The sequence below is a fragment of the Schistocerca cancellata genome, chromosome 6 (assembly GCF_023864275.1).
Source record: "Schistocerca cancellata isolate TAMUIC-IGC-003103 chromosome 6, iqSchCanc2.1, whole genome shotgun sequence".
Lineage (NCBI taxonomy): Eukaryota > Metazoa > Arthropoda > Insecta > Orthoptera > Acrididae > Schistocerca > Schistocerca cancellata.
Window position 1 is genome coordinate 283,003,459 of NC_064631.1, and position 14,755 is coordinate 283,018,213.

At 38.9% G+C, this 14,755-nt stretch overlaps 2 protein-coding genes across 14 annotated transcripts in view; one reads left to right on the forward strand and one right to left on the reverse strand.

The window, feature by feature from the left end:
* Positions 1-3,687, reverse strand: part of LOC126191188 (5-demethoxyubiquinone hydroxylase, mitochondrial) — an 87,320-nt gene extending 83,633 nt beyond the window's left edge. Inside the window, exon 1 of one of the 6 annotated variants that reach the window (XM_049931975.1) lies at positions 3,408-3,511. In XM_049931975.1, the coding sequence (XP_049787932.1) occupies positions 3,408-3,431 (24 nt within the window). In that variant the 5' untranslated portion in view covers positions 3,432-3,511. Of the gene's footprint in view, positions 1-2,827; positions 3,068-3,145; positions 3,170-3,306; positions 3,512-3,550 lie in introns of those variants that run through there. The other 5 variants (XM_049931976.1, XM_049931978.1, XM_049931980.1 and 2 more) reach the window with 5 other exon arrangements.
* The window catches only part of LOC126191185 (DNA-binding protein P3A2), a 118,280-nt gene continuing 106,923 nt past the window's right edge, over positions 3,399-14,755 (forward strand). The window contains exons 1-2 of one of the 8 annotated variants that reach the window (XM_049931960.1): positions 3,399-3,494; positions 13,474-13,569. The gene's annotated coding sequence lies outside the window, so the exon portion shown is untranslated. The other 7 variants (XM_049931965.1, XM_049931968.1, XM_049931966.1 and 4 more) reach the window with 7 other exon arrangements.

Consider the following 14,755-nt stretch of genomic DNA (forward strand, 5'->3'; position numbering starts at 1 on the left):
TGAGGTATTTTGAACAAAAAGACCTGCTCAATACCAACCAGCATGGATTTCGAAAACATCGATCATGTGAAACCACTTTTCTCACATGACATACTGAAAGCTTTGTATCGAGGCAATCTGGTATATGCAGTATTTCTTGATTTCTGAAAAGCATTTGATTCATTACCATATCTATGTTCACAGTCAAAAGTTCAATCTTATGGGACATCAAGGGAAATATGTGACTGGATTGAGGACTTTTAAGTAGGGAGGACACAGCGCGTTATGTTGGATGGAGAGTCATCATCAGACGTAGCAGTAACTTCAAGTGTACCCCAGGGAAGTGTGTTGGGACTACTGCTTTTCATGTTGTATAGGCCTACTAATGACCTTGTGGACAATATTGATAGTAACATAAGGCTTTCTGGAGATGATACAGTTATCTATAATGAAGCACTATCTGAAAGAAGCCGCATAAATATTTAGTCATATCTTGATAAGATTTCAATGTGGTGCAAAGATTGACAACTTGCTTTAAATGTTCAGAAATGCAAAACTGTGTAATTCACTGTTGGAATCAGCCAGAACTCACACAAATACCCGATATTGAATGATCACTTAGGCTACGCCATGGGTAAAGCAAGAGGTAGACTTCAGTTTATATGCAGAATACTAGGGAAGGGCAATCAGTCTACACAGTAATGGAGATCGCATTAATCACTCATGCGATCCATCCTAGAATATTGCTCAAGTGTGTGGGATCCACACCAGATAAGACTAACAGGGGATATTGAACGTATACAGAGAAGAGCAGTATGAATGATCACAGGTTGGTTTAATCCATGGGAGGGTGTCACAGAGATACTGAAAGTACTGAACTGGCAGACTTCTGAAGACAGGCGTAAACTATCATGAGAAAGTCTACTAACCAAGTTTGAAGAAACAGCTTTAAATCATTGCTCTAAGAATAAATTGCAGCCCCCTACATATCGCCCATATAGGGATTTTGAGGGTAAGATTAGAATAACTACTGCATGCACAGAGGCATCCAAATAATCATTTCTCCCGCACTCCATATGTGAATGGAACAGGAAGAAACCCTCTCATATAATGGATGTTTGCAGAATGAAGATGCAGATGAAAAGCAAAAGAAGGATAATTGAGTAGTAGTTGAATTAAATTCGGTACTGCTGATGGAATTAGATTAGAAAATGAGAAACTTAAAAGTAGTAGATGAACAGTGTAATTGATGATGGCTGATGTAGAAAGGATAAAGATGTAGAATGGCAATGGCCAGAAAAGCGTTTCTGAAGAACAGAAGATTGTTAACATTGAATATGGATGTAAGTGTCAGGAAGTCTTTCCTGAAATTATTTGTATGGTGTGCAGCCATGTATGAAAGTGAAACATGCATAATAAATAGTTTACACAAAGACAATAGAAGTTTCTGAAATGTGATGCTACAGAAGAATGCTGAAGATTAGACGAGTTGATCACGTAACTAAAGCAGAGGTACTGAACAGAACTGGGAATAAAAGAAATTTGTGGCACGACCTGACTAGGAGCAGGGATTGGTTGATAAAACACATCAGATCACCAAATTAGCAATTTAGTCCTGGAAGGGGAGAGGGAGAGGGAGAGAGAGAGAGAGAGAGAGAGAGAGAGAGAGAGAGAGAGAGAGAGAGAGAGAGGGGGGGGGTGACAAAAATTGTAGAGGGAGACCAAAAAATGAATACAGTAAGCAAATTCAGAAGGATGAGCATTGCAGTAGTTATTCGGAGATGAAGGGGCTTGCGCAAGATCGCGTTGCACAGAGGGCACCATCAAACCCGTCTTTGGACTGAAGATGAGAACATGAATAAAGAGTAACAGTACACTTGCCAATAGCTCTCAAGCGCCTTTGTATTATTGCATTGTGATCAGTGGCCAGTGCCTGAAGAGGGGACATAAAGTGTTTTTAATGTCCTCTGCATAGATCAATTACTAGAGCTCCTAAAGCTGCTATTAATAGGCTATAATGTACAGCATCTTCATTGTAGAACCATCAACACTATTGCCACCAATGAACAATACTAGCAAGGCGCTCTCCTACCCCCCCCCCCCTTCTCTCTCTCTCTCTACTCTCTAATTAAAACAGCATCAGAATAGACATGTAACTGAAGCTACTAAAACAAGTTTTGGCTTTTGCATTCCCCGCTACATGTTGTTGTTCTATCTCATTTCAAGATGGTGCCTAATAAGTTATCTGGCCAATCAGCAATTACTTTAAAACAGCACTTTTTTTTTCCTAACTTACGTCTGTCAGTGTATTTGTTTCTACACAAATCTACTGCTAAACACTGAATTTAACGACAGTTCTTACTAGATCAACATTCCTATAAAACTTCCTGAAGGCAAGCCAGGTATTATATTTATTTATGTCGAAATGCTGTGATGTTGACTACCTGACAACAAATTCTTTTTGGAGTTGGTTATGTTCTCAAAAATCACATACTTTGTCGTGAAACTTTAATATCAGTAGCAGGTAGACCAGCATTTTGGCTTACACTTAAACTTAATTTACTGGTCAGATTTTGCATATCTAAAAACACCACCCGTCTTTGTGGTTGTTAACAGAAGTCTTCACATTTTACTTCCTTTGACGGAAAAATAAGTGTACTGCAATTTGAACCTAGTTCTGGGTGAACTGCCTATTACAACAAGACACACGATACGCGGTAATGACGGAAAGTTTGTGAATGGACGAAATTACGTTTTCTTTTTTTTAAAAAAAAAAAAAAAAGAAGAAGAAAAACTCGTACGAAGTAATGCTGAACATTATAGTTTAACTTAGGAATTAAAACACAACCTGGCGCTTTCTTCCTCCTCTATAGACGGCGGACGTTATGTCGAAAGATCAGTAATGTAGACGCATCAGTTAACAACTGACATGGATACCCCTACAATACTTACATCCAATATAGTAAACTACTTGTAAGATTCACTGGTCAAACCATCCTCGCGTTACAAGGTAATTCCAGTCTCAACTCCGCATTTCTATTCGAGAAACCCAGAACGGTAAAAACATCCATAACCGCGAAACTCTTACGGTTATAGAATATGCAATTTCCGCAGCAAAATATTTGATTGCAGCCTAGACCAATCTGAGCACCTTAGAATTACATACAAGCAGCATCCCATAAGACGCTCATTTCAAATTTATACGTCGGTATATCTGATTCATTCAGTAACCTTATACCGACAGTAATTATGCACAACCTTCTTATCCACTGCTTTCTAGTAAAAATAGTAGTCGTATACTGATAGCCAACGAAACTTAGAGCTTACTGTTTTGATATGAACAACAACCATCACAAACACTTTTCAGCGTCTGACACAATTTTTGTCTTTCGCTGATAGATGGCAGGCATATTGCGCGATCTACTCACACATACAGGCGTACGAGAGCGCATAAGAGAGGAAGTAAAAACGCGGGAACCAAAAGCTCAGCCTATGTCACAGACAGAGACAATCAGGTATGTCTATAAGTCTTATTGCGCATAGTGCGATAGCGGTAGTGATTATTACTGACTTCTATGACAGATTTCTGCTTCACCACTCAAACATTTCGTATCGTCTGCTGAAGTGGCTTGTGCGCAGGCTCGGGCAAAATGGCGCCTGTGAATATTTTGTTGGACATTTCCTCGGAAAGTAAGGTTTCGATCGATATTCATAGAACCTTGCTGGATTTTTTAGCTATAGGTGTTTTACAAACATGGTGCTGTCGTTGAACCATTTAGATACATAATTAGTGGTTGGCGTGATTACTTTCTCCCTAAGTTTCTTCGGAGTGGAACCGGAGACATGTTTTCATGTTGAAATGACCCTCCCTTCACGCAGGTGCGTACGCAGCCGTACTATCTGGATTTTAACTGGGCCTGCTCAGTGCTGTGCCGCGCATTTCTTGTTGTGTAGCGTAAGTTAAAGCACTCGTTGAGCTTATGCGCCGCCAGTTGAGCCGATAGTAGGCCTGAGAAACATAAATATAAGCGTTATAATGGTTCATAATCTGTTGTGGTTTAAATTATTCGAATTTAGGGTGGCCATATTTCAGTTTATCCCTGTCTGTCCTCAAATATGGGCTTATCAACCCCCTTGAACAGACAAGACGAGATACTCAGTGTATCACTTCGGTAGTGATATTCTCAGTAAGTAAAGAAAAATATAGCTTTTTCTGTTACACTTGGCATTTATTACAGTGATAAGGTGATTGCTAATCGAGATAATGTCTCATCCCATAGTTCCAAGTCAGCCCTGTTTACGGAATATTGATTTTCACGATTGATATATGTTGTTGTTTCGTCATGCTTATAGTTTATTCCCGCTCATTTGGTGCAGTGTATTATAAATTGCTCATCGGAAGTGCGAAATTCGAATCTAGGGAAAAGCATTGTCATAGGCCTGTTGTTACGGTTTTTAAAAAAATATTAAAAAGTGGTGCTTATGCTTTGAATTAAGGTCCTTTGTGTGCTAGCGTATGATAAAATAAAACTTCTAACACTTGTGGATCGTTATGGGGCACTGTTGTGCCGATATGTTCATTTATAATGTGGTACGTTCTCCTTTTTCGTGTTACAGAAAAAATTCACTTCTCTCTCGGAGCCTCAAGAGGAAATACGCAATACATTCATTGCTATAATATAAACATAAGTTTTGCATCCACAGTCTGTATCACCACGCTTAAAATATATCAGATCTTCTCTTTAATTCCTACGAAATGTCACGAATATACTTCAAAAAATACTTAATTCCGAATATTTAACACCTACTAATACGATTTATACCATTCCTTCATGCATTACCCACATTGCCTTAGTGTTCGTTCAGTCAAGACAGTTTTATTCCCACCCGTAATTATTTTCACATTGAATGTTGAACAGATAACGCATAGCAGCAGCACATTCACATATTGCTATATTGTATTGATAAACAAACACTTCCACAAGCATGAAAAATTAAATGTCTCCTACATTGTTTACTTGGATCTAGTGTCAAAACTTTCACTTCATTTCGTGACCGGTAGTAAACAGAAGAAAGGTAGTTTCCTTTATGTGAAACAACCAGATTTTTAGTGAAATTACTATCATAGTGCCAAAATAGATTTTTATGGACTTGTTTTGAATGCTTTTTGTACTGAAGAACAAAGATTGAAGTATTACATTTGACAGAGCTGCTATTAAATTATGAAACATTTGGCACTTCCAATAAACAGTAAATCATTTTCACAAATCACTGTCTTCCCTGTTCATACTGGAATAGAAGGGAGAACCGATAGAGGTACACAAGGTACCCTCTGTCACACACAGTCAGGTGGCTTGCGGAGTGTGGATGTGGATGTAGATGTAGATTGTTAAGTATTGTATTTATTTGTATGCACGTCTGCTGCACATAAAAAAAAAAAAAAATCTTAGTGCCTGACATTGGAGAATGTTACAAAAGAAGCTTACACTGTCATGTTCGTCGAATAGATGATAATGCAGAAATTTTGTAACTGTTTACTAAAATGACAGTGTTTTATATTGTTGGAGGCAGTGATTGTTGTTATAGATATTTGCTGATACATGGTGCTATTATTCTAAATTTTTGTTTTTTTATTGTATTACTTTTCATTGTATTGCATTGGCAGTTTAAATGGACAATGAAAATTGTGCTTTTGCTCTTCTCATTGCCATAGTGTAATAATCGTAATGAGATGTCACTCACCAAACTTATTTCTTTTATCCTGTCAAACAGTGCAAAATCCAGAATGTAATAGCGATAGTATTTTGAAAAGGATAGATTGCTACTACACACCATCATATTTTTGTGAACGTGGGTGTTTTCTTCTTTAGAAGAAGGCCTTTCGGCTGAACATCAGATGTGTAGCAGTATCTTTGTTGTGCTTATCTGCGACTCATTTCCTCTGTATGGCGAGTAGCAGTCTGTCCCTTTCATAATATTCCTCGATCCTGTTTACACAATGAATAAATGGGTGAATAACAATCTAAGACACGTGGGTGGTAGCCATTGCCTGTTGAAATGTCAAGTTTATTCTTAGACCTTTCTAACGAGGGGAAACTCCCCATCACATGCACAACCCTTTACTTTCCTGGATTTAGTGGTAAGAGGGCCCAGTAGACAACCTGTCAAAACCAAACACAGATCAAGCATGAGAACAGGTAGTAGTTGGATTAAACTAAGAAAAAATAGCAAAATAGAAACACTCCAAGGAGAAGTGCAACATAGAGCAGCCTGGAAGAGCAACAGCGTCCTGGTTAAGTGGTAATGGTGTTGAATTTTTTATTTTCCACGCGGTTCACTATATTGAAATTTGTGCCTGTGTAGGGACTTAGTGACAGTTGATTCTGCAAAACTACTCTGTTAGCAGCTGAAAGGAAGTGGCTTTCAAATGGGAACCACAAACGCTTTATTAACAAGGCAACCAGTCAACCGAATCCTTCACCGGAACACATCTGGTATGTCATAGATGGCATTAGTGACAGTATGTGCCATGATAGGAATGTCTTATTGACGCACCTAATTTGTAAGACTGATATGTGTATCAGATATGCCTCCATGCCTGATTTAGGCTGCAACAAATGAAGACAATAGTTACACTATCTCACAGTTTTGCTATTCTCTGTCAAAACATATGTTTTTTAACTTTTTGAAGTTTCGTTTCATTTTGGAAGTTCTGACTCTTGAATTCCCTTGGTGTAACATAGCTCACACCTTCTTAAAAAAAAAATTCTATATTGTATCTCACGTGCTCTCACTATTCATCACATTTACTTGCAACGGTAACATATTAATACTTACCACATGACTCATATTCTATAACCAATGTAGATACAGTTTATAATAGTGTGAAAAGAAAAATAAATTTCAGGGGGGAGTTTCAAACACAGCTCGTCCTGTGTACAGTACTTTATTATTATTTATTTTTCTTTTTTTGACAGTTCAGTATACCTCCTTCCTGTTTTCATGCTTGATCTGTGTTCGGTTTTTGATAGGCTGCCCAATGGGCCACCTTATCACTAAATATTAGGGTGTTGTGGTGGGGAGTTTCCCTTGTAATTCACCCCCCTCCGCCTTTTCCTCTATGGGGTTGGCATTCTTATATGGTTTGATTTAATGTTAGTGACATTGGCTGGATGCCCTTTCATTCACCACCTCTACCCACAGGGCGGAATCTGTATCCCTTCTGTCTGCCTACAGCTTAATGGGTACCTGAGGTGGGATGTAGCTATTTACCCAAGTGGATTTTGGAAACTAATTGAAAACTATGTTCAGCTGGCTGGCTCACCAGCCCTCGCCATTGACCTGCGAGGCATACTTGGTCATGAGCACGCTTGACTCCCTGGATCCCAGAAGCTGTGTGCTAATCTGCTTGACTGTTGCAATCCTTCTCAGACCTTTCTAAGATGTTGCACATTTGTTCACTGTTTTAAATGACAAGGACACACTCCCTCTATGACTTAATGTGGATAAGTGCCTGACTGCAGTAGCAGCAAACATTGGTTTTATGAGAGAAAAATATACCAGTAATAGTCCTACTTATTTTTGCCACTGCTATCCAATTTTGAGAATGTACATTGAAACACATTAATTGGCCCTACAGAACAATTAAGCAGGCATCCGACATTTCAGATCGTTTAGAAGTTGTGGGTGTAACAGTGAGGGTGAAACTCGTTTTCAGAATACTTCAATGTAAAAGTGTACAGTGGTGCCTATTTGCAGTGTTGGCCAGTTAAGGAAGACACACTGACAAAATTTTATGTAAATGAGGTCAAAATGCTGGTATATAACTTTAAAGCCAGATTGTTTAGAGTGTTGATGTAGAAATAGGCAAGTGTTTTATGCATGTCAAGATGTATTTGATTCATTTCCTAATACATAACTTCTTCAGTCATGCACAATAAATCTTAAAAATGACTAAAACATTGCATGCATTAACATTATGCTAACTGTTAAAAAAATATAAAAATGAAGCAAACATACAAATCTTGGGGGGCAGAGAGAAAGCACAAAATGGAAAAAAGCAGGAATGACTTCAGTAGAGATTAAAATTTCCAGAAGCATGCATCACAGTGGGAAAGGTAGGTGCTGCATATAGGAAAATAAAAAGAAAGTTTTGAACAAAGAGAATTACTGTACAAATACAAAGAGCTAAGATGGAAAGGAAGTACTAAGCAAGGCAGTGAAGGCTGAAAGGTGGAAGGAACAGGTAGGGGGACTATTCAAAGGAAACAACCTCAAAGACAATATTACATTAAGGGAAGAAAAAGTTAAACATGATGAGAGAGCCAAGTTTTGATACTGTGAGTGTAATTTGTCAGAAACACTGAAAGATCCAAGTTGAAACTAGAAAACTGGCATAGATGACATTCCCTCTGAATGATTGTCTTTGGGAGAATCAACAGTGACAGAACTATTCTCCTGGCATGCAATACACAAGGCAGGCAAAAAAAAGAAAAAAAATTGAGTTCACACTTCAAGAAAAATTTAATTATTAAGAAAAGAAAGGGTGGGTGAGGGGGGGGGGAGGGTGTTAATTGATAAGTGTGGATATTAACAAACCATCCATTTAACAAGTCATGGTTGCAGAGTACAGATGCAGTTTTACAGACAATAATAAGATTGGTGTAAGTCAACATGAGGGGAAATTCGTTTGGGTGCTGTTGAAATTTAGAAGATTGAGGCAGTACTGGCCTAAAAATTTATCTACACTGATCACCATTATTTGGGCTTCTTCCCTTCCATTCACATGGGAGGAGTGATTGCTTAAACTTCTCTGTATACACTGTAATTAGTATAATTTTGGCTTAATAGCTATGGGAGTGATATGTAGGAGCTATAGTATATGCTTAGATTTATCACCTAAAGTTGGATCTTGAAGCTTTGTAAGAAAGATTTTACAGGCTAATTCACATCTATCTTCAAGCATGTGTCAGTTGCTTTTTCAGAATCTCCATGATGCTCTCCTATGGATGAAACAAACCATTGATCTTTTGTCTTTCGTGCTGCCCTTCTGTATATGTTAAGTATCACCTGTTAGATTTGGTATGAGACCCCCTCCCCCCCCCCCCCCCCCACCCCACCTGTAGCAATATTTTCTGATGGACTGCATGAGTATTTTGTAAGCAATCTTGTGTGTTGAATGTTTACATTTCCCTAGTATTCTACCAGTGAACCGAAGTTCACAAACTGTTTTATGTAAGATTAGGTTTATATGTTCATTCCATTTCATATTGCTACAAATTGTTACACACAAGTGTGTATAAGTTGACTAATTCCAGTTGTGACTCATCAATATTCTAGTCATAGTACACCACATTTTTTGTTTTGTGAAGTGCAAGACTTTACCTCTCTGAACATTTAAAGCAAGTTGCCAAAACCACTTTCAAATCTTATCAAGAGCTGACTTAATATTTATGCAGCTTTTTGCAGATAGTAATTCATTACAGATAACCATGTAATCTGCAAAATGCCTTAACTTCCTATTAATATCATCTGCGAGGTCATTAACATAAAACATGAACAGCAAGAATTCCCACACACTTCCCCGGGACACATCTGAAGTTACTTCTATATCTGTCAATGACTCTCCATCTGAGATGTATGCTGTATCCTCCCTGTCAAGAAATTCTCAATCCATTCACAAATAGTGCATGATACTGCATATGATTAAACTTCCAATGATAATTATAGGTGTAGCTTTGTGTTAAATACTTTCATGAAGTCCGCAAAATTCTGCGTCTACCTGACTGCCTTGATTGAACTCCATTGGGCCCTGGATCTCCGTTCAGCTTTAACTATTTCAGCTGTTCCTTAGTGTCATTGACTTGCTGTTTCAGTCATCATAGCCATGGTATGAGAATTAAATTGGGTCAGTAATCCCACTGGATATTTGTTTGTAAAGCATTTAAAAACTGAGATTTTGCTTTGCTTTCCTCAGGTCACAGTTGGGCTTTCAAATTTTGAAACTCAAAAAACGAAAAAAACAAAAATATTTCTAGCTAGTGTTAATTATATTGACCTTTGCCACTACTGTTGTCAAGTCATTAGCAGTATTTGGTGTACTGTGACCATCTGGTAGTTGCTCAAATCAACTTGGCCACAGGGATAGGCTCTCCCCTCAAATAGTTCCTGCTGCACCATCTTCGAGAACCGTTCCCTGTATCTGTCAGGAGAAGTTGCACCCTCCTCTGGCATCTACTGATGACAGGGCTTTCTCTCCCCAAAAATCTACAGATCAGAGATCCATCACCAGTCAGTGGCTAGAGGAGCCATGGACTGTGGGTCTCAGGACTACATGCTCTTCTTCTATCCCTATATATGCAATTGATTAACCAGCAGAGGAATATTGACCACAAAATGATGTGAAAGCGAAGGAGAAATCTCTGCAGAAGGCTACTCTTATGACCCATGCAGCCCCAGATTTGCTTGTGCTGTCAGATACTGAACCACTGTTCATTGATGATCTGCAGCTACTGTTGACACAGTGATACTGAGGTATGAACTGTCTTCCACCACTGATCAGGATACTCTCAACGTGATGATGCAGTGGAACTGCCATGAATATTACTGTCATTTGCCAGACCTACAACTACTAATTTCCTCTTGTTCTCCTATATGTGTTGCTCTCCAAGGAAAAAACCTGACTGATGACCATTCCCCAAATCTTTGAATTTCCCATATATTCTGTTGGAAGTATACTGACCCCAAGAGAGCATCTATAGGAGGCTGGAATTTGGTTCACATTGATATCACCAGGGAGTGGATTCCTCTCCACACCTAATTGGAAGCAATAGCAGTGCAAGTTCAGATGCCCTAATGATCGCCATTTGTCTCCAGGCAGAGCACTTACTTATCTTGAGATTAAAACCTTAATCCAACCATTTTCCACCCAGCCCTTTTCTCCCAATTGGGGATTTCAGTGCATACCAGTGCTCAGGAGCATCTTCAATTTGAAATTGTTGTCCCCAGTCTATCATCTTGGAATATGACTGGCCATTGATGCTTTCTGGACTAGTTATGTAGACAGTCTGCTTGCCAAAGCAGGCATCTTCTCTCTTCAGTATCAGCTCATGGTCTCCTATGCAATCACTAGTTGATAATTTCCTGATCATCCATATACCCTATTCTCTTTCCATAAAAGGGTCAACACCTGCCTTGAGGTGGGATTACAAGTTCGAACGCATCTCGCAACCTTCTGCCAGGACTTCCGCTTCTCCATAGAATGTACTCCCCTTGTTTTCCCATGGACCCCCTTTTTTGGTTTAGAGGCCATGAATTAGACCAATCTATTTCAGGGTCCTAAGATATCTGTCGTCCCTTGACCTTTTGTTGTCTGCTCCTTTCAATTTTTAGTAGTTTAAGGATGCTACCATCTTTTACACTGATGGCTCTAAAACTGTGAATATGACAGATATGACTTGACTTCTGAAATTTTCCCGGTGTAATTTTTCTTCCAGTAATTTTCGGGTTTTCAGCCCGATCCCATCAACATTCTGTCATGATATTTCAGCCCAGAGACGTCTGGCCATCCTCAGGCGAGTAGGCGAAGTACTGAAGAGACCTGATGCAGTCGTGGTATTTATGGCGAATTCCATGCATGCGAATCGTATTGGCAGTTTACAGCACATGCATTAGGTGACATGTGCGAGGCAGCCAAGAAGTGTGTGCTGCCCTCAGTGATGAAGTAAGAACAGTCTAATCACAGAGTATTGACTGAACATGTCGATTCCGCTGTGACGTCATAATTTTAATAATTGAATTCCAGTTTTTATCCAGCTGGAAGCCATTATCACAATCATTAAATTGTCAACGAGACGTATTTCCATGGATTCCTTAGTACAGAGCCCCAGAAGCTGGAAACTTACTGCACCACTGAGGACAGCACACACTACTTGACTACCTCGCACATGTCACCTCCTAACACATGTGCTGTAAACCACCAGTACAATTTGCATGCATGGAATTCACAATAAATACCTTGACTGCATCAGGTCTCTTCAGTACTTCGTCTACTCACCTGAGGATGGCCGGACGTCTCTGGGCCAAAATATCTTCGCAGAATGTTGATGGGATCTGTCTGCAAACCCAAAAATTACTGGAGGAAGACAGGATATGCTTTTACATATCCTGCTTGACAGAAATACCATCCATTGTAGGAAACGTGTGGAGCTGATAGCTGTTAACACAGCCATCTGTAATAAAAATGGGTCTTTCTTAACCTCATTCTAGTATGTAGTGAGTCAGCGAGCAGTCTCCATATCATTACCTATGTTACTCTTGTCACCTGGTGATATCCGGTATTTATGATTTTCACTCTGATCATAATCATACCACCTGGTCAGTTGTCTTCCTGGGTTCCAAGTCATGTGGGTACCTCAGGGAATTAACGGGCCAACTTTGGCGTGAGAAGCAATTACTTATCCCACATTTAGTTCAATGATCTCAGGTGGAGGTGAAACCTCTGCTCACTCGGAGATGGAATGATATCTGATGGGCTATTGCTTCCCCTAATAAACAGTGCACTGTCAAGATCCAGAAGAATACACCATCATATGCTGCCTCTTAGTTGGTCATACCAGACTGACCCATAGGTCTATTTTATGTAACTAGCTACCCCTACATTGTGGTTGCTCTTATCCTGGTGGAATACCCCATCCTTTTTGTTCTCCATGCTAAGCATGGAGATTTCTTTGTCTGTCAGGATGGCAGATGACACAAGCACAATTGAAGTGGTTACCTGTTTTCTCCATGATAAGGGTTTTTATTATCAGATATAACATTTTAAACTACTTTTGGTGCAAGAGCTGGTTGTTTGGAGTTGGGATGCCTGTCGTTGCATACTGGGTTTGGGAATCCTCACCCTTAGCTATTTTGGCAGCTCTTCTTTTAATTGTCTTTTAGATGTGGTTAGCCCAATTTTTCTGCTGTATCCTATTTTCCATTTTAGGGGTAGCACTCCAATGAATAGTGGGTATTGTCCCCCTCTTTAACACTCTGACTATAACGAAATGGGTGTGCACAAGCTGTAGGAGTGATAGCCACTGTTGTATGTGCACTCTCTTTCCTCCTCCTTTCCACTGAGGTGATTATTCCTCTCACCTTGTTATAGGATTGTTGGCCAAACTGATGTCAGTTACTTCTTTAGTTTTCTCACTTTTACTATTATGAATCTTCTGGTTAGAAGGCATTCTTTGCTCTGAAACATGATTCATCATTAGCCCTTAATCATGTTGGCAGGAGGTGCATTGTGGGTGGAATGTCTCTTGCCACAGCCATTTGCTAAATTAAATTTTATGTTCTTGTTATTCATTGTGTCTGTTGTAATTGTCAGTTAAGTTATGGTCACAGAGCATTTCAAATATTCATCTTGATCTGTGTTTACTGAAACCTGAGGCTTTAAGCACTTTGAATGGTGAGTGAAAACATTATTAATATAATTTTTTGTCCTTATAACAGGGGAGGTTGTGAACCATGACAGATTGTAATGTGAACTAGAAGATATTCATATTCTTATGACACAGTTCGGAATAAATTCCTTTTCGAGACCTTGTGGTATGTATAATTATAGATATATTAATATAGAACAACAGGTGTACCAAACTGATATTTTTTTTTAAATCTTTTTATCACAATAATTCATAGGTAATAATGTAGCAGATGCAAAAAGTTGTAGTACTAAGGGGGCTTAAACTGTTATTTCAGTTAACTGTCTCTGAGAAGTGATCTGATATTTTGTCTTATGACTGAAGAATATGAGTGCGAAGGAGTCTGTGTAGCAATCAGAACTTTTAGCATTGCAGATCAAAAATAGTAACAAGAATAGTAAAGACTACAAATAGACAGAAATAAATAATTTATTGAAGGAATAAAAATATTTACGTAATTTTTCACATTTTCTTTAGCCCTTTGGAGAGGGATATGGGAAGTAGACAGAATTTGCTGTGACCCAAGCACAGATTGCCCCAAGGTGGAGAGTGTAGAGGGGTAAGTAAGTACCACCTCCCTCCTTATAGTATTGGTAAACACCCCACCCCCCCAACCTGCTCCTGTCACTCACTCACTTTCCCCCACCACCATCCCCACCAAAGCCACTAACTATTTCAAGGTGGTTTGCAGGGGTAACAAACACTTCATTATTTCATGTGAACTGTAGTAGCTTTATAATTTTTATGTGCTTGGTAATATCCTCTGCTGGCATATACATGTCACCTTTCATTATAACTTTTTTTTTTAAAGTAACAATTCATTTTTATTGTAGTTGTGTGAAAACTAGAAGGAGGACAAAATTCATCATTGTCAGCGTCTGTTACTAGTACGTCTTAATGATTCGCTAGTCACCATTACAGTCAGAAGTAGAAGCACTGGGACCAATGTAATTTTCAATGAGTTCATTGTATCTCCATTACTCTATTGAAGGTACTTTGCTTTTGTGCAAGCCTTGCCACTCATTTAATAAGATATTCTCCATCAAATGAAACTCTCTGAAACGAAACACCTAAATGGTTTTGCAAATTTCCTGCGAACCTTTCCACTAGGTATTGTGATTATACAATATATCACTTTTGTGCATCGCATTTTCACGGTATTCATGTTACAGTTGTAAGACATGATTTCATCACATTTCTGTGTAGCTGTGACATAAAATGGACCAAAAAGCTTCAAGAGGAAGAGAGCCTCTTTCCTCATTCCATTATCGTAGGACATATGTCTCCGTTAGTGTCATTCATCCATTATGATT